Source organism: Naegleria lovaniensis, assembly GCF_003324165.1.
Source record: "Naegleria lovaniensis strain ATCC 30569 chromosome Unknown tig003, whole genome shotgun sequence".
NCBI classification, from domain to species: domain Eukaryota; phylum Heterolobosea; class Eutetramitea; order Acrasida; family Naegleriidae; genus Naegleria; species Naegleria lovaniensis.
In genome coordinates this window covers 471,671-487,979 of record NW_025407825.1, presented here as the reverse complement: position 1 = coordinate 487,979, position 16,309 = coordinate 471,671, and the positions used below count along the sequence as shown (strand labels likewise).

The window sequence follows — 16,309 nt, the reverse complement described above, 5'->3', positions numbered from 1 at the left end:
AAGGCCAAGTTTACAAGCTAAACCAAAAGAGCGTCTCTTTCGTAGGAGTGTTGGTCCAAACTCCTTTTTCCATCTTTACAATGAACGAAAATTTTAGTTTTCAATTTAAAAAAAATGCAAAAGAATGAAACTCTGAGTCCCGTTCATGAACTTTGCAGTACACAAAGGAAATATTCTCTACAAAGAAAGCTATTCAATAGATCCATACACTTTCGTGATAATGTAAAGAAAAATCCATCATCTTACTATGCCTCAGAGGCTTTCATGCTCAAAGAAGTAATTTCCGAATCCATGCTTCAACAAGCTAAACTATTTTCATTTGAATATCAATATCATATTACTGATAAGGATAATATTCACTATGCAGAGAAATTGTACAGTAACAACTTTCAAACGGTTATGAACGACGACGGTGATTGTTTTGCTAATATGAAGCTAGATACATCAAAAACAGGAAAGAAATCAGCACGTAGCGAAGATAGAAAAATGGACAAGATCGTTAGCGTAATTTCTATTGCAAATCCTTTAAATATTTATCTAAATCAAATACTAGCATTGACGAGATCCAACTACTTGTATCATTTTCATTCGGACAATGGACAATTAATATATGAGCAGAAAATTCCTCTGATTCTCTTTATAGGAAATTCTTCACAAAGTGATGTCTCATCGACACATGTTACTTGCATTCGGAACAATGTTCACTTTGAGACAATATATTTTGTTTCAAACTTGAAAAATAGAAGTGCAATGCAAGTGACCATTCTTGAATTCACAAACAAGAGTTATTCACTGGGTTTGAAAGCAAGATTTCTTCTCAAAAAGTCAGTGTTTGGGAAAAAACTCTCAACAGTCTCGCTTCACTCAAATTTGCTATTTCTTGGTTACGGAAATGATGAAGTGAAAATATTTAATTTAGATGAACTCATTCAAAACTTTTCTGTGCTCGTACCCAATGGATCTCTGTTAGACGGATATTATGGACTTAAAACCCCATTACCCATCACACTAGACATTGATCCAACTGCCCATCCATTGATTTTAGCATCAAATATTAGTTGTTCTGTTCCAAAATCAGTGAAATGCCCAGTATTTGCTGGAATGAAAGCTGAGGCAAAAGAAGGAAATGGACTTGTAGAGCTTTCGACGAATGGTTTTTGCAAACTAATTGCAAAATCAGAATACATTTACCATGATGTGTCTGTACCTAATTGTCTAACCACTTTAAGAAAACATCCTAACTCTGGAAGGCTAGAATTCGAGCTTTGGAAATTGAAACCCACAGGAAATAGCTTGCCCTTGCATAATTTTAATCGTTATTGTTTGGATAAAATCATTGATGAGCACCAATACTTGATATTTAAAGATACCACCCCACAAGAATCCACCCTTTCCTTTACACCTCTCTCACCTTGTATTATTGTAGATAGGCACGAACGAATACTGTTAAATCATCCTCACTTCATTAGATGTATTTCTATTGATCGAGTGACAAACGGCCTCTCTCTCGATTACGAAATAACCGTTGACTCTCTTAAAGAAATGACTCAGCAATACAAGTTGACAACTGCAAGAAGCCGATCTAAGGCTCGTCAAGCAAAGAAAAACGTCACCTACTACGCGTACGACGTGTTAAGTGTTGATTATGATTCCGAGACGGATTTAATTGTAGCTTTATTGTCCAATGGAGATATATTTGTGATAGAAAATTCGCGAGGGTCTGTCGTCACACATTTCAATCTGTGTGACGTTCTCCCGAAAAGAGTCTTGCGGGAAGTGTGGTATCAAACTCCATCGTACGAGATCACCATAATGCTTGCCTATGACAAGATCATGCTTGAATATCAAATGGAGGAAAGAAAAGTGGTTTGCCTATGCCTAAGTTTGAAATATCAACACTAGAACATGAGAATTGACATCAGTTTAGTATCGATATCTCGTGGAATAGTCTTTGGGTGAGACGACCAAACCTCTTCCTTTCTTTGCTCCCCGATAAACTGTTTCAATAATGTCAATCATTTCTTGCTTATCTGTTATAGCCCAATTAATTTTGTTATTATCACCTGTTCCTAAATCGATCATGATGTGCTTGTTTCTAAAGAAAAACATGACTGTACATGGATCATATAATTCATACATCTTGTTGAAATTCGGAACTTTGGTAATATCTACTAAATAAATAACGCACATATTCTTTACTTTCTCTGCTATTTTACTCAGGCATTCATCCATCTCCATACAAGTAGCATCCCAATCGTGTCCAAATCTGATCAGCACAATTCGCTCCTCTTCCGTAACAATGGCTTGATCAACAGCCCAACCCGAATTTAAATGTGGTAATAAATATGCCATGATGATGATGATATTTGGTGCACGCGTTATTTTTAATGTATTAATTATCAGTTAATCCACCTTCAATTAAACATCAAATAAGCAATGTTGATGAGTATTTTTTTTTGAATAATAAAAATTCAAAACCAACGTTCACCATTGGAATTCAAAAGGTCAACAACAACGTGACAAGTTGTTGTTACAAAGACCACTGTTTTATGGAATATGCTGGTTAGTACACAATGTCCTCAACAAAAATCTCAATATCACTCAAAGGTTTTCTCTCATGAGCCAACAGCTTGTTCAAGAATATGAAATGTTTCGAAACATTCCAAAAAGAATCTTCATCTCGATATTGATAAATGATAAAACAATTACGTTGACTTGCAGCTCCAACACTCAAACTCAAATCTTCAATACTAAAAATTCCAGTTATGTCTGTAGAGTCTGACAATTTACAAATCTTTCCAAATGTTTTTCTCTTTTCATTATATTCATTAGTAATGTAAAGAGCGTAATCTCCTGCAATGAATGTTTGTAAAGAAGAGTCAGCCATAGTTGGTGCATGATTCTTTTTTGAAACATGAATCTCAATACTACCACTTGCATTCCTTAATGCTCCATCCGAGGTCTTTTATATTTAATTGATCACAACATTCAATAGAGAGAACTTACCAGATAGGCCTCACAAAAGTATCCACTGCTAATCCGAGCTACATTATTCTTCCCTCCATAGAGTGATTTTAATGTATATGCTCCATGAACGGTATCACAATAAACAGATCCCAAACTACTACATCCACATCCAAAAGCTCTTCCCTGTGCACTTAGAATGGTCGTATCATCGTAACCACATGATACCTCAATAGGATCAAATCCAAATGGAAATTTCAATAAGAGAGGTCGATCGGTTGTAACCACTCCACCACAACCTTTGAATATTTTTTAAATATTGAAGAGAGTGTTCCATATGAATCAAGAGTGTGTGTTCCATGTGAATCAAGAGTAGGTGTTTGTTTCAGATAGATTTAAGAATGATTCATAGAGAATTGAGAACATGTAATTTTCACTTAGTAGTATATATATATACTTACTTCCATTACTGTTGGATCCAGCAACATAAACCAAATGTGATTTGGTCAGAAATACACTATGAGAATTACTGGCCCCTACTCGCACCACTTGATGATGATCGAAATGTTCTGGAGGTATCTCACGAGGTGTTGTAATACAAGTGTTTCTTGCTTCTTCTTCTTCTTCGCCAAACAATTCATCCATGGTTGTACTAGAAGTGGTATCATCATTGTGATCCTCTGATGAACGATGAGTCATCGTCTTGGCAGCACTTGGATTCAATCCACATTGATGAGAAGAGTTGAGTCCCACTGCAAAAACTCGATGATCTGACGTGAGAAAGATGCTATGATATCCTCCACCTGCACCATCCACCACTCGGAATTGATTGATTTTACCTCTTGCTTGAACAAGACCTTTCACACAAGAGTCGTGACCAATACTCAGGGGTCCTATTTTACCAATGCAGAGCTCACCTTTTAAAGGAATAATCCATGAAAATACAAGAAAACGAACATGAAAATTGTGTGTGTGAGTAATAGAGGTATTATACCAATAAATAATAGATGTAATATATTGTAAATGTAATAATAATATATTCGAGATGAAAAATCATTTGAATCACTTCTCAAACGAAGTGGTGTGATGAAAATATACGTACCATGTGCATTACTTCCAAAGCTTAAAACTCTTCCTTCTTCAGTAATGATATGAGTGTGATGTCGACCTGAGATGACTATTTCAACAAGTCATTCCATGATCGATCGATCATCATAATGCAATCGTTTCATTTCGTTCATAATATTCGTTTTCAAAGGGAACCAGGTTCCGATAAAAAATTATGAAACTAACATAACAACACTTGAAAATTCCTCACCTTTTCTAATGGTAATACCGAGTGGAAGTGGTATTTTGATTTGATAGGCGGAATCACCAGTAATTTTGTGAAACGTCTCTGCATCCGAGTCATAGTTGGAAGGAGCATTCGAATCTAGCAGGTTAATCACACGATTCGAAGGGAATACATGCCAATTAACACTCTTCAAGTCACCTAAAAGATACAAATGTTGTTGTTCATACATGATATCAGGGCAATTTTTTTGTTTATTTGAAGTACATGTTGCTTTTCATGGACAAACAAGTCAACTACTTTAATTGTCTTGATTGACACATTGCTGAGCTACTTGTGTGGTTTTTTGAGTAAATCACGAAGAGAAGGAAGTGAGAAAGAGCTGTCCTTTTGTTCGACATGGTTCAAGTGAGGAGAGCTTGAAGAACAGGAGGCTAATGTTGGAGTCGAAGAACTGGGCTCGCCATGATCTTTGCTAAGGGCAATAACATTCTCAGAATGGGTACAACAACTCACAGTTTTGGAAGCTTGCTCCAAGCTCATACCTGTACAACTGAGAGCATGAATTTTCATAGCAACATCCCTATTGATCCTTTTGAAAAATTCACTTGCCTCCTTTTCCAGTGTTTCCTCGATCAAGTCTCTCTTCACATGACTCCGAGTAAAGAATTTCGGTTCTCTTCCATCTCTTATAATGAAATGGAACACCAATAGCATGATGCGCTTACAAAAGCTCACCAAAGTCAATTTATGAGGCAGTCTCTGTCTTAATATGGCATGTTGTTGATTTGATTCAATGAATTTAGTGTGTTCTTTTGGAGTCTTTTCAAAAAGAGCACGACGAACATCTCGGTATCTCCAGGTCTTTCCTTCATCTTTAGACAATCCGACTAAATGAGCTAAGGATCTAATTGGAAGTAACTTTTCTGAAGAGTTCACAAAATCTTCATCAACACCATTCTCTTCATCTTCTCCACATCCTTCATCGTCATCATCTTCAAACAGATCCTTTTTTCCATTCTCTTCCAATTTTCTCTTCTTGGTTTCAACTTGTTGATGGTTGCTTTTGGATTCGTTTTGATGATCTTTTGGGCGTTTCTTTTTCTCATCAATAAAGTCTACCACTTCCTTGAAAGATTGCAAACTATTTCTTTTCGAAAGAAGAGTTGCGCTTTGATCTGGAGCTGAATTGTAGGCAGTGAAAGCAGAAGATGAATATGGAACTTTTGAATGGAGTATTGTTGAGTGTGGAGGAGGATTAATTTCAAAATTGTTAATAAGGCGTGTGTGGGAAGAGGAGGAGAAAGAGGTAGTTGTTGTTGTTGGCTCTGCCCTATGGGGTTCAAGCTCTATCAATGAAGGTAATCTCGGAGTCATCATAGAAGAAGATGAAGGGGCACTCTTGGTTGTAGATAGTGGTGGAAAGTGGTGATATTGGGATGGAAAACCGTGTTGTTGAATCGAGTACGGAAAGTTGGAATTGATTGGACCGCTGTTCAATGAAAACCAGTCTTTCGAATGATGATTTGCAGAATCATGATAGTCATGATGAGGAGTTGGTTTGAATCCAAATTCAAATGATGCCAAAGAACCGAGGTGGCTACGGCTTCCATCGCCTCTAAAAAACGTTGATGATGAAACAATATTGTTATTATTATTGCCAAAATGTAGGCTATCTGTGTTATGACTTGGTCTTGTTTGGTTAGCAAACAAGATACTCAAAGCCTTCTTATTCATATCAGAAGCCAATGGTATTTCGTTATGGAGAGTAACAAAAGATTCAGGATTAATTCTTGGTGAGCTTGAATGTTGTGAAAATGACGGTTGGTTGGTTTTAGAAGACTGTTGCGAGGGAAGAGAAAGTTGTTGAGTATAATATTGATAACCATCAGCTCCATTATTATTATCTGCTATGAGAGGTTTGAATTGATGATGGAACGAAGCACCCGAAGAAAGCGGTGGGTGCTCGTTGCCTAGTTCGCAGGTAAACTGCATCGCCTGTGCTGTGATTTTTTGTGATGAAGAAATTTTTTAAACTGCGCGAGTTTTGCTCGCGCAAGCGATTCCTCTCCGAAAGCGAATCTTTAATCATGAATTTCCATCTTGTCACACAAAACTAAAAAGTAAGAAATGACAAATTTACTAAGAGCGAGCAATTATTTGTGGTGATTGGCAAGCTGTTCTGCAAGTTGATGTACAGACCTTAAATCTGACTCATCTCTTCTTCCCATCACAAATAACAACTCTTCGCAAAAAGTAAGAAATTGTGGTTCTGTTTCTAAGAAATAATCCAAAACTTTCTCTCTTTCAGGATGAGCGTCTACTTCCAGAATCATCTTTTGAAGACGATCATCTTTTAACCGAGATTTAAGTCTATTTGATTCAGAAATGTAGTCCAGTTGTTCCTTTTTAAGAGCGAGATCATCAGGAATTTTAAGTCGTCTTGGTCCAATTTTCTCTACCTTCTTTTTCTTAATACTGAAAAAAGATCCTGTTTCATCATTGGTCGACAATAATTGATCTTCGTTAGGAATAAATTGACGATGTTTTCTCTTCTTTTGTTTTGAATCGTTTTGTGATGAAGATGCTGAACAAGCTAGTAAGTGAATATGAAAGGGTGTTTCAATGTTGCTGACGGTTACTTGTATGTTGATCTTTGTTTTTTCATTATCAGTATTAAATAGTTTTCTTAGAGTCATGACGGAGTTGTCTTTTTTCCTCGTGTTACTCTTGTCATCATTTGTTTGGTAGTCCAAATGAGATAAACTTTTTTGTCCAAAACAAGTGATCGACTTAACGAAAGTATTGGAATCAGCAACATCGTCTTTTAACTTTTCTCCTTGATCCATTAATTTACATAATTCTATAAATTGTGTCTCACTCAAATATTTCTGACAGACTTTTTTTAAATTCACTTTTTCGTCGTTAATTAATTGGACATTGACTGGAATTTTGTGTGTTACAATATAGAATGAATCACAACACGTTTGGAATGTAGGATATAATTCGTTATATAACATGCACTTGTTATTTTTCAATGATGCTTCATCGGAGGCTAATTCTATCAAATTGTTACTCAACAAGTATTGAAATGCAGTAAAAAGCACATGTCGTCCTTTAATTACTCTACCAAGGGCAGAGTTAAATTCTATCAAATTAGCATTGAGTGGAGCTTCATGGAGAAAGATGTTATTCTTTTTCAACTCATCGGAGCGTGTCGATTGATTGGATAGGACATTGTTGGTCTGAGATTCAAACAACACCTCAACAGAGAACCACACCATTTTTTTTGAACATTATTTTGCGAACAATTGTGCAGATTCGAACACTTCAATGAAATGATTCATATTGCTGGATCCAACTTTTGAATTAATTTTTTGAGTCTGACAACGGTATTCTGTCTAAAGAAATGTTGTCAAACGACACCTTCTGAATAGAGCCATCAATTTGGGAGATCAAGTAAAATTGGGGATATTTGAAACTAGTCTCTCCTCCCTCAATGAAACTACCTGATGACTTTACGAGACGTTTATCAGTACCTACAGTCATGCCAAAATAACGTCTCCCATCCATTCCTCGTACTTCCAAAATACCACGCCTTGGAGCAAATATTAAAAGTAACTCAGTACTTGCTGAGGATGATTGTTCCAAGCTCATCGTGTCTTGTCCAATAACTATCCAATAACATTGAGCTTCTCTGTATCCTTTAAATATTCTCATTACTGTCATTGAAGAGAGATCAAAAATCATTACTCTTCCAAGTGAGTCTGATGTAGCTAGAAGCTTTCTGTATGATTTTATCAAAACATCATAATCACATGTTCATCTGCAAGTACTTACCCAGAATAGTCCAGCTCAGCAACAAAAATCTCACGTTTTTCATCAAAAAATTGATTAGAAAGTGGAATGAAAGCGCCTTTTGGTATTTGCTCTTCTTGAGATGTCTCATTCTTTGTCTCAGAAGTGTTATTTTGAGAGGAACCCCAAATCCAGGAGCTAGCAAAATTATAAACCTTATTGGCCACTGTTGTAGCAATTTTCGTCACCCTAGTTCGTTGTTTCACAGACATTTCATCAATCTCTTCTGTCGAGTAGTGAGCTATTGTCGGCTTCATACCAGCACCTACAATATCAAATTCAGATTTTAAATCCATCACTTCAAATATTGAAACATCACAACAATATGAATAGAGGCAGCAGGCATCATTTGTTTTTGTGGAATCCTTTAAAATCCATTTCTTGAATTGATAAGAATCGTTATCGTGATTGGAGATCATGCTATTCAACTCTTTTTTAAAGCTTATTGGATCAATAGTCACTAAAGAATTCGAATAAATTATTAGAATAATCTCTTTTTGGTAATTTGGCAAAAGGGTGTAGTGAAAAACGCTTTGTGATTTAATTTTCACAATGGGTGAGTCATGAAATCGATCTTCTTGAATGATACTGTTTGTAGAAACGCTGTGAATTCTAAGAAAGCCTTCGGATGTACCAATTAAAAGAAATACATTTTCTTTGTTATTATCTTTGAATGCAATCCACATTAGGGACGTTATTCTTTCACTGTTTGAGAATAGTTCAAAATAGTTGTTACAATTTTAAATATGCATCAAAAAACTTTCCGATAATTACCCTTCATATTTACAAGGATTTTCCAACTGAATTAAATGATAATCATCCTTCTCACAAATACATAAAAAACAAGTATTCAAATGAGCAATTGCAATATAGGTACAATTATAAGAAACAGCCACATGGGTGTCTGTTCCATTCAAAAACCAATCATCAGAATCTAATTCTTGATAATGATCAAATATTGTCTCGTGTAGTTCTTTTCCGATCCATGCAAGTCCTTCTTTTAACGAGGACGAGAGTTTTGATAATTGCATTTTTTTTAAACGGAGGTGTTATTCGTTAAAAAATTTGATGTTTATGAAACTTTGCGCCAGTGGCACGGAGTAAGTGAGATTATTGTACAATCTTCCAGTATTGAGTATGTGCATGTCCAGCTAGTAACGATAGTGTACTCTGGATATTAAACCATTCTCTGTGGAAGAGGCTAATGGAGTCCATGATAGTGTTGTGTTGAAGAATTCCTTTGTAATTGAGGTAAAACTTGTAGTTGTTGAGGTGATCTGATTCTGTTGACACTAAAATTGGATCTCGATTGGTATGCTTTTTGATGTTATCAATTGCCCATTTTCGCTGAAACTGGAGAAGTGGACACTGGAGAATTAAGTGTTCATGAGATAGAGGAACATTGCATTCTGGGCATATATGTTGTTTGAAGCTCCGAACATGGCAGAAATTAAGGTTTCTCCATATGGAGTATTTGTGATGTGGTGTTGATTTTCCTTCAATATAACGAAAAGTAGTATCGCTCACTAGGTTTGTCACTTGACTATTTTCCGATATCTGTGATAGCCAATTATTTCTAATTATTCTACAAGGGTTGGGGATCCATAATGAGTCCTTAATGATGAGAAGTTGTTCTTGTGTGAATAGGTTCTTTGGATCCAAAAATTTGCCTTTGGTACTTGCGTTTTTTGCCAGTTTGTCAACGAAGTTGTTTTCCTGACATTTATCATGTCCTTTTACCCATTCAATGGTAACTTTAAGTTTTTTGTCTTGTATTGTTGCCTCATATTCTCTTTTGAGTTGAATGAATTGTCCTCGATAGTTGTTGTTTGTGAAAATCTTTTGAGCAATTTCACTGTCCGTCGTAATCGTCACTGAGCTAGATGAAGGGATCAACTTCAACGAAGTGACCACTGCACTTAATTCTGCCATGTTATGGGTATACCTAGGATCCAATTTGTATTTATGGCATGTTGTTGCATTACTTGATTGAATAAGGATTCCTATTCCAGTTCCATCTTTGGATCTTGATCCATCGGTCCATATTGCAATTTCTCGTTCTTTTTTGTGGGCTTTAGGAGTTTTGAATCTGTGATCTGATCTTCCGAAAATTATCTTCAAATTATTTTCGTTACAAATATCCCAAACGTTCTCCCAATAATTAAGATTTTTGGTCTTACATTTCTTGCAGTTCTGCAGACTTTGTACGACAGCTTTTTTCACCAAGCAGTTGTTTGAGTGTCCTTGGTATTGGATTGTTTTGATAGTAATTAGTTTGCTAAATAGCTCTATATTAGGGATGTTGAGACCTCCTTTTTCAATTGGAAGATAGAGTGATGCTTTGCTTGTCCTCATGTCTATTTGTAGTAATTTACGACATTGCTTCCTTATTGTTCTGTCAATACCTTGGAGCAGGGTTCTAGAAACAGGGTTACCTCTGATTATATGAGTGAATGATGATATCGTCTTTGACATAGTTATCTGATTAAGGTTTCTTGGTTCTATTAGGTGTATGGGCATTAATTGTAGAAGTTGCTGAATTTTTAAAATTCGTCGTTTGATTTCTTCTTTAAATGAGCTGTCTTCCGTTAAATAGTTTCCAAGAGTGCGCTGATTGTCTGTTCGTGGAACATTCTCCCCGTTAATTTTGATTTGGAAATCTGGGTGTTTTCGATGGGGAATTACTGTCATTAATGATTTCTTTGTATTAATTTTAAGGTGTAACTCATTGATCCATTTTGAAACATCGTCTATTCTTTCTTGGTATTTGTTGTTGACATCTCCCACGACAGAAAGATCATCTGCAAAGAATTTGAGACCAATGGCATTAGGGCTTATAGTGGAGGGCTTGATTGGAATATTCCATTCATCAATTGCTTTGTCAATAATTATTTGGGTTATACAGTCATATGCTAGTGGAGCAAAAGGACATCCTTGAGGGACACCTCTTGTTTTAACAAACGGTTCCGAAAGAGAGTCGTTCCATTCAATTGTACATTCGTGCCCTTTGTATGCATTTAAAATAAAGTTCATGAGTTTCTTTGGGAATTTGCAGTGTTTTAAGGCTTGTTCAAGGCATTGGTGTTCTACTGAATCATATGCGTTCTCAATATCAAGGTTTGTTACTACAAATCCTTTCTTAATCCTTTGTCTCAGACCTTGCAGGACCATTATATGATTATTAACTTGTCGATTGGATATAAAAGCTTGTTGCCGGTAGTTGAGATTTTCATTTGCCCATGGTCTTAGTTTAAAAGCCACTATGTTGAACAAAAGCCTGTATAAAGTGTTCATAATTGTGATTGGTCTGATATCTCTATGGCTCTCAACTTTGTCCTTTTTTGGTATAAGCTTAATCCATCCTTTTTTCATGGCTTCTGGAATATTCTCTTCTTCCAGCATCTTGTTAAATTCGAAAGTTAATTTCTTAATATCATCTTCTTTCATGTTTTTGAGTAACTTGTTTGGGATGAAATCTGGTCCTGTTGAGTGGGACTTAATTCTTGCGATTGCACCTTTGACATCATCATTCGTTATTGTTATTTCTGGAGGTCCTTTCTTTACTGTACTCTTTGGAAGTCTTATGTTGATATTTTGGTTTTGGGATGTAAACTTTTCCTTGAAAAATTTGAGTGTTGAGTCGCGTGTGACGTTGTGTGGAAGGCTGTTCCAATTAATCTCTTTTGAGTTCAATTTGTCGTCGAATTTGAAAAGATACGAAATATTCTTGGTATTAATTTTGTCAATCCACTCTTTTCGAATTTGAGCAGTGTCCAGTTTTGAGGACTGTTCTAATTCTTTGTTGAGTTCTTTGATTTCATTTGTCATTTGATCGATTGCGTCGTTTTCTTTCATCTCCTTTAAGACTTTCGCAATCTTATCTTTTGTGTCTTTGGTATTCTTGCTCTCTTTGTAACGTAAAGAGGGAACATAGTGACGTTGAATAGATACTTCTTTGATAAGGTTTTCAAGAGAGTTGAAATCTTTGGTTTCAAATGCGGCAAAGAGAGAGGTGGTGACTTTTTCAAATTCGGATGTTGGGATAAATCTTTTCCATGATCTTATGGGATTTAGTATTTCAATCTCGAATCTGATAGGTAAGTGATCGTTTTTAGAAACGGGAGGCATAATATCTTCTCTAACGATTCTGACGTATCTGTTTGCATACATATGATCAGACCTAGTTCTGTGAATCTTGTTACCAGATCTTCGAATATATGATGGATTGTCCGAGCTTAATTCATAAAGCCTATGTGTAGAGAGTAGATCAAGCCATATCTTATCTTTGAGGGATGAGGGATTAAAGGTGTCTGCATTAATATCACCTATTAATATTAAGGGTTCCTTATTGAACTTAATAAGGATGTTGTTGATTTCATTTATCAAGGACATTTCTTCGTCATTGATTTGATCACCTGTATAGTTATATATAATGATAATGTGCAACGGTTGTCTATTTGCAAATACCAGCGTTGTGAACTGAAGTCTCCCATGTATGATGTTCGTATTAAAGATTCTGTTTCTTCTCTTGTTGAGTTTGTGAAGAAGAAGAGTCCCATTGTGAGTGTTGTCATAATCATTGTTGAGAATCACTTTCCTTGGATCGCCTTTCATTTCATGAAATAACAGTTTGGTCTTGTCTTCATTATTAATATGAGTTTCAGTTACAGCGAACAGATCAATTCTATAGATAGACATTAAATTGAGCAGCTTTTTAATTGTATGCTCCTCTTTTCCTGTTCGAATAACTCCGTTGGGATTACAGGTGGCAATTGTTAACGTGTTAGAATTCATCATCAAACATATCAACCTCTACGGTTCTTTTTGCTTTCTTCCCAGCACCGTCTCTTGGAGAGAGATTTGTTGATTTTCTTTTATCGTTTTCTTTTGATACGTATAAGGATACTGTTTGTTGAATTAACTCTGGTAGTTTAGATAGAATTTGTTTCACTTCAATCATGTCTTTCTGAATTGATTCCATAGAAGTTTTCATATCATGCAGTTTTTGATCGTGTTGTTCAAGTTTGTTTTCTACGTATTTGGCAGATCCAAGTTCTTGATTATTTCCTTGAGAATGTTTGATAGGAGTTGAAGAGTTGTTCTGTTCTGCTAATGGTTTGAATCTTTTGATGATTAGATAACTGGCTGCTGAAGGAGTGGTATTGGTCTTCATGGTGATCAATTGGTTACATAGTTTCTTCAAGTCCTCTTGGTCGTTGCAAATATAGATGGCTTTGTAATAATAACCACCGGAGGAGTAATTTGATTTAAGTTTTGTAATGTTGAGTTTGTTCTCGTCAAAGTCTACTTGAGAGATTTCAAGAGATTTCTTGATTGCTTCCTTAATGTCATTGGGTGATGTTTGTTCTGGGAAACAACATATACCACTTTTATGAAATTCCTCACTGCTTCTTGTAATGAAAGGTTTGGGGATTTCAACAAATACTCCCTTGCTCTTGTTGACAATAGTAGTAATCACATTACTATCTGTATGACCAACAATGAGAGTAAATGTGTCATTGCTGACATAGAGATTGGTGTAAATATTCTTGACTTTTTGGGACTTCAAAATCTGGATAAGCATTCCAATTTTCTCTTGAATATAGGCTTTGTTTGGGCTTTTGCATTCAATTTTAGAGAATGTTTCTCCTTGAGGCATTGTACTTGGTGATGCGATAAAGGTTCCAGTACTAATTCCATACTTATAGAGAGAGTTTAAGGTTTCTTCGTACTCATGAGCGTGAGTGGTGACAATCATCACGTTTGGTTTGGTTCTTGGAACTTTGGGAATCTGAGTCATTGCTGAATCTCTAATTTTACCCATGATCTCCATAGTGTCGTCAGAAGAGATGTCTGTTTTGCTAATGATGTAGATGGTGTTTTCCTTTGTAGTAGTATTTGGTGTATTGTTAATCATTTTGGTTGCCGGATTTTTTTGAATAGAAGTGCTGCCTTTGGATTGAGAGCGAATCTGTGTGTCCTTAGTAGGAGTTGTTTGTGAAAAATTTTTTTGTCTGCTTAATGATTTTGACATTTGGCAACTATTAATTGGCGCGTTTTCTTCTGTAACGGTCGTTAACGGTTGCGGTTTATATAAAATAGCGTTCAGTGACTCCGAAAGGAGCTTTGAGATGTTTGCGAGTTCTTGCTTTAGACGTTTGTTTTCTTCAGCAAGCTCTTCTATCAAAAGTTCGTGTTGTTGGAGCTTTGTTCGGTGTATGGCTTGGTTTTCACCCATTTTTTTAACTCGATCGTTATTCGTTAAAAAATGACCAAATCATCATCGAATCGAATCAAACGAAGAGCAAGTAAATCCAAAAGTGAAAAATCGAATTCTGACTGGTGTAAAGACCCTAACGTAGAAATAGTCATGCTAGAGTCTATGGAACAAGTGATTCCTATCGATTTTGTAAAACCTTTTTCAGTATTGAATATTCATGTAGCATTGAAAGAAGAAGCCCAAGTTGAAATTCCGATTGAACAAATTGAAAATCGGCTGAACGAGTTGTATAATTATCAAATACTTGAAACTCATCGTCATTGTGTGGACGAAGAAAGTTCGGAAGATTTTGTTTTACCGAAAGATATTATTGACGAATTTGAAACAAGGGATGATGAAGGTAGTGGCAAGAAAACAACAACCAGATCATCTCCAAGACCAAAAAAACGCAAATAATTTTAGGCAGAAAATAAGCCTCTTTTATTGACCAGAGAATATGTATGCTTTTTCAATTGTTCATCAATGACTTTGTGAATTTGTTTGCATCCATCAATCGCATGCTCCAATACCTTTTCAAATTGATCCAATGATAATTTTGAATCCATCTGCAATAATGTTACCTTATCCTGCTTTGGAAGAAGTGCAATTGGAACATCAGGTCCATCAGCACAATCTTCAATATAATTCAAATCAGTGAGTGGAGATCCCTCAATAAAACCAGCTGCACACGATACTACAAAATCTTTCATTGGAATACCTGCATCTAATAATGCAAGAGTTGCTGCATTAATGCAAGCACATCTAGTACCACCATCGGCTTGCAGCACTTGCATGAAAATATCAATTTGAGTTCTGGGATATAAATGTGTCAAAATGACAGATTCAAATGTTTGTCTAATTACAACAGATATCTCAGTAGATCTTCTATCTCTTTTAAATTGTCTTTTTCTTTCTCCTGTACTAAATGTTGCCATACTATATTCACAATTTATGATGGCTCTATCGTTTTTCATTTGTGATTTATTCTTGACTTCTCTCGGACCATAAACAGCTGCTAATACTCGAGTATTTCCTTGTTCATAATATGCAGAACCATCTGCCCTACTGAATAAGTTTAATTTAAATTTTATATTTCTAATTTCATGAGGACGTCTTCCGTCCACTCGCAAACCCTCGGGAGAGAGGTATTCAATTCGTGATGACATTTTTTTGTGAGCAAATAAATTATTGTTGCTTTAATTTTTTGAAACGTGTGGTTGTTGTGGAACAATTCTCGTTTTTTAAATCATTCAACCATTCATCAAATATTTCGAATCTTTCTTTGGATTAAACCATTGAACAATATGAAAATTTCAAAGGCTAATGAAACAATCTTTCTTTGGATTAAAACCATTGAACAATATTCATCCATGGAAAAGACGACAAGTTCTTAACACACACACAGAAATTGCATAATAGATCCATTATTAGGCCCTTTTTGGAAACCGAGATCGTGGTCATGATGATATAGAAATTTAAAAACCTCCAAACATTCTCATGCGTCTACGATCTGTTGGTGTGTTTCTAACTGTGACACTAATTGGTTTTCCGACACTTGTTGTGCAATGAACCTGTGATATTAATTCGAATTGAATGCTTGAATCTCTTGAATCATCGCCTGGAAACATGTGGCGAATTCCACCTTTCTGTGCAAACTGTTTGAGAAATTGAAGAAATGAATCTGGTTGTTGTTGTGAGAGTTGGGATGATGATGACACACTTGTTGTGGTATTGTTGTTGTTGTAAATATTGGTAAAAAACACTGAAAATATCCAATATGCAATGCTACCCAAAATGAGAAAGAATGTTTCGGAGGAAAGCCACCTTGACCAGCCAGCTGTGGAGTTACTTGTTGTTTGCCGCGAAGGCCTTCCCGACGATGGTGATTGGAACATTTTTTGCAGTGATTGGGTTGTAAGATGCACACCCAAAATCAA

General features: G+C 35.8%; 10 protein-coding genes across 10 annotated transcripts; 2 read left to right on the top strand and 8 right to left on the bottom strand.

The window, feature by feature from the left end:
• Positions 1 to 114: 114 nt before the first annotated feature.
• C9374_009666 (uncharacterized protein) lies at positions 115 to 1,902 on the top strand (the record flags this gene model as incomplete). The annotated part of the gene is made up of 1 exon (XM_044699878.1): positions 115 to 1,902. The coding sequence occupies one exon, from the start codon at positions 115 to 117 to the stop codon at positions 1,900 to 1,902; it is 1,788 nt and encodes a 595-aa protein (XP_044554983.1).
• Positions 1,903 to 1,923: 21 nt separating this feature from the next.
• C9374_009665 (uncharacterized protein) lies at positions 1,924 to 2,352 on the bottom strand (the record flags this gene model as incomplete). The annotated part of the gene is made up of 1 exon (XM_044699877.1): positions 1,924 to 2,352. The coding sequence occupies one exon, from the start codon at positions 2,350 to 2,352 to the stop codon at positions 1,924 to 1,926; it is 429 nt and encodes a 142-aa protein (XP_044554982.1).
• A 211-nt stretch (positions 2,353 to 2,563) lies between these two features.
• On the bottom strand, positions 2,564 to 4,487 carry C9374_009664 (uncharacterized protein; the record flags this gene model as incomplete). Its single annotated transcript, XM_044699876.1, has 5 exons — positions 2,564 to 2,962; positions 3,007 to 3,263; positions 3,426 to 3,881; positions 4,067 to 4,141; positions 4,283 to 4,487. The coding sequence occupies 5 exons, from the start codon at positions 4,485 to 4,487 to the stop codon at positions 2,564 to 2,566; spliced, it is 1,392 nt and encodes a 463-aa protein (XP_044554981.1).
• Positions 4,488 to 4,585: 98 nt separating this feature from the next.
• C9374_009663 (uncharacterized protein) lies at positions 4,586 to 6,250 on the bottom strand (the record flags this gene model as incomplete). Its single annotated transcript, XM_044699875.1, has 1 exon — positions 4,586 to 6,250. The coding sequence occupies one exon, from the start codon at positions 6,248 to 6,250 to the stop codon at positions 4,586 to 4,588; it is 1,665 nt and encodes a 554-aa protein (XP_044554980.1).
• Positions 6,251 to 6,411: 161 nt separating this feature from the next.
• Positions 6,412 to 7,539, bottom strand: C9374_009662 (uncharacterized protein; the record flags this gene model as incomplete). Its single annotated transcript, XM_044699874.1, has 1 exon — positions 6,412 to 7,539. The coding sequence occupies one exon, from the start codon at positions 7,537 to 7,539 to the stop codon at positions 6,412 to 6,414; it is 1,128 nt and encodes a 375-aa protein (XP_044554979.1).
• Positions 7,540 to 7,624: 85 nt separating this feature from the next.
• C9374_009661 (uncharacterized protein) lies at positions 7,625 to 9,144 on the bottom strand (the record flags this gene model as incomplete). The annotated part of the gene is made up of 3 exons (XM_044699873.1): positions 7,625 to 8,042; positions 8,096 to 8,818; positions 8,888 to 9,144. 3 exons carry the CDS (start codon positions 9,142 to 9,144, stop codon positions 7,625 to 7,627), a joined length of 1,398 nt encoding a protein of 465 aa, XP_044554978.1.
• Positions 9,145 to 9,223: 79 nt separating this feature from the next.
• On the bottom strand, positions 9,224 to 12,811 carry C9374_009660 (uncharacterized protein; the record flags this gene model as incomplete). The annotated part of the gene is made up of 1 exon (XM_044699872.1): positions 9,224 to 12,811. The coding sequence occupies one exon, from the start codon at positions 12,809 to 12,811 to the stop codon at positions 9,224 to 9,226; it is 3,588 nt and encodes a 1,195-aa protein (XP_044554977.1).
• An 85-nt stretch (positions 12,812 to 12,896) lies between these two features.
• On the bottom strand, positions 12,897 to 14,030 carry C9374_009659 (uncharacterized protein; the record flags this gene model as incomplete). The annotated part of the gene is made up of 1 exon (XM_044699870.1): positions 12,897 to 14,030. One exon carries the CDS (start codon positions 14,028 to 14,030, stop codon positions 12,897 to 12,899), a length of 1,134 nt encoding a protein of 377 aa, XP_044554976.1.
• Positions 14,031 to 14,381: 351 nt separating this feature from the next.
• C9374_009658 (uncharacterized protein) lies at positions 14,382 to 14,789 on the top strand (the record flags this gene model as incomplete). Its single annotated transcript, XM_044699869.1, has 1 exon — positions 14,382 to 14,789. One exon carries the CDS (start codon positions 14,382 to 14,384, stop codon positions 14,787 to 14,789), a length of 408 nt encoding a protein of 135 aa, XP_044554975.1.
• Positions 14,790 to 14,791: 2 nt separating this feature from the next.
• On the bottom strand, positions 14,792 to 15,538 carry C9374_009657 (uncharacterized protein; the record flags this gene model as incomplete). The annotated part of the gene is made up of 1 exon (XM_044699868.1): positions 14,792 to 15,538. The coding sequence occupies one exon, from the start codon at positions 15,536 to 15,538 to the stop codon at positions 14,792 to 14,794; it is 747 nt and encodes a 248-aa protein (XP_044554974.1).
• Positions 15,539 to 16,309: the final 771 nt, after the last annotated feature.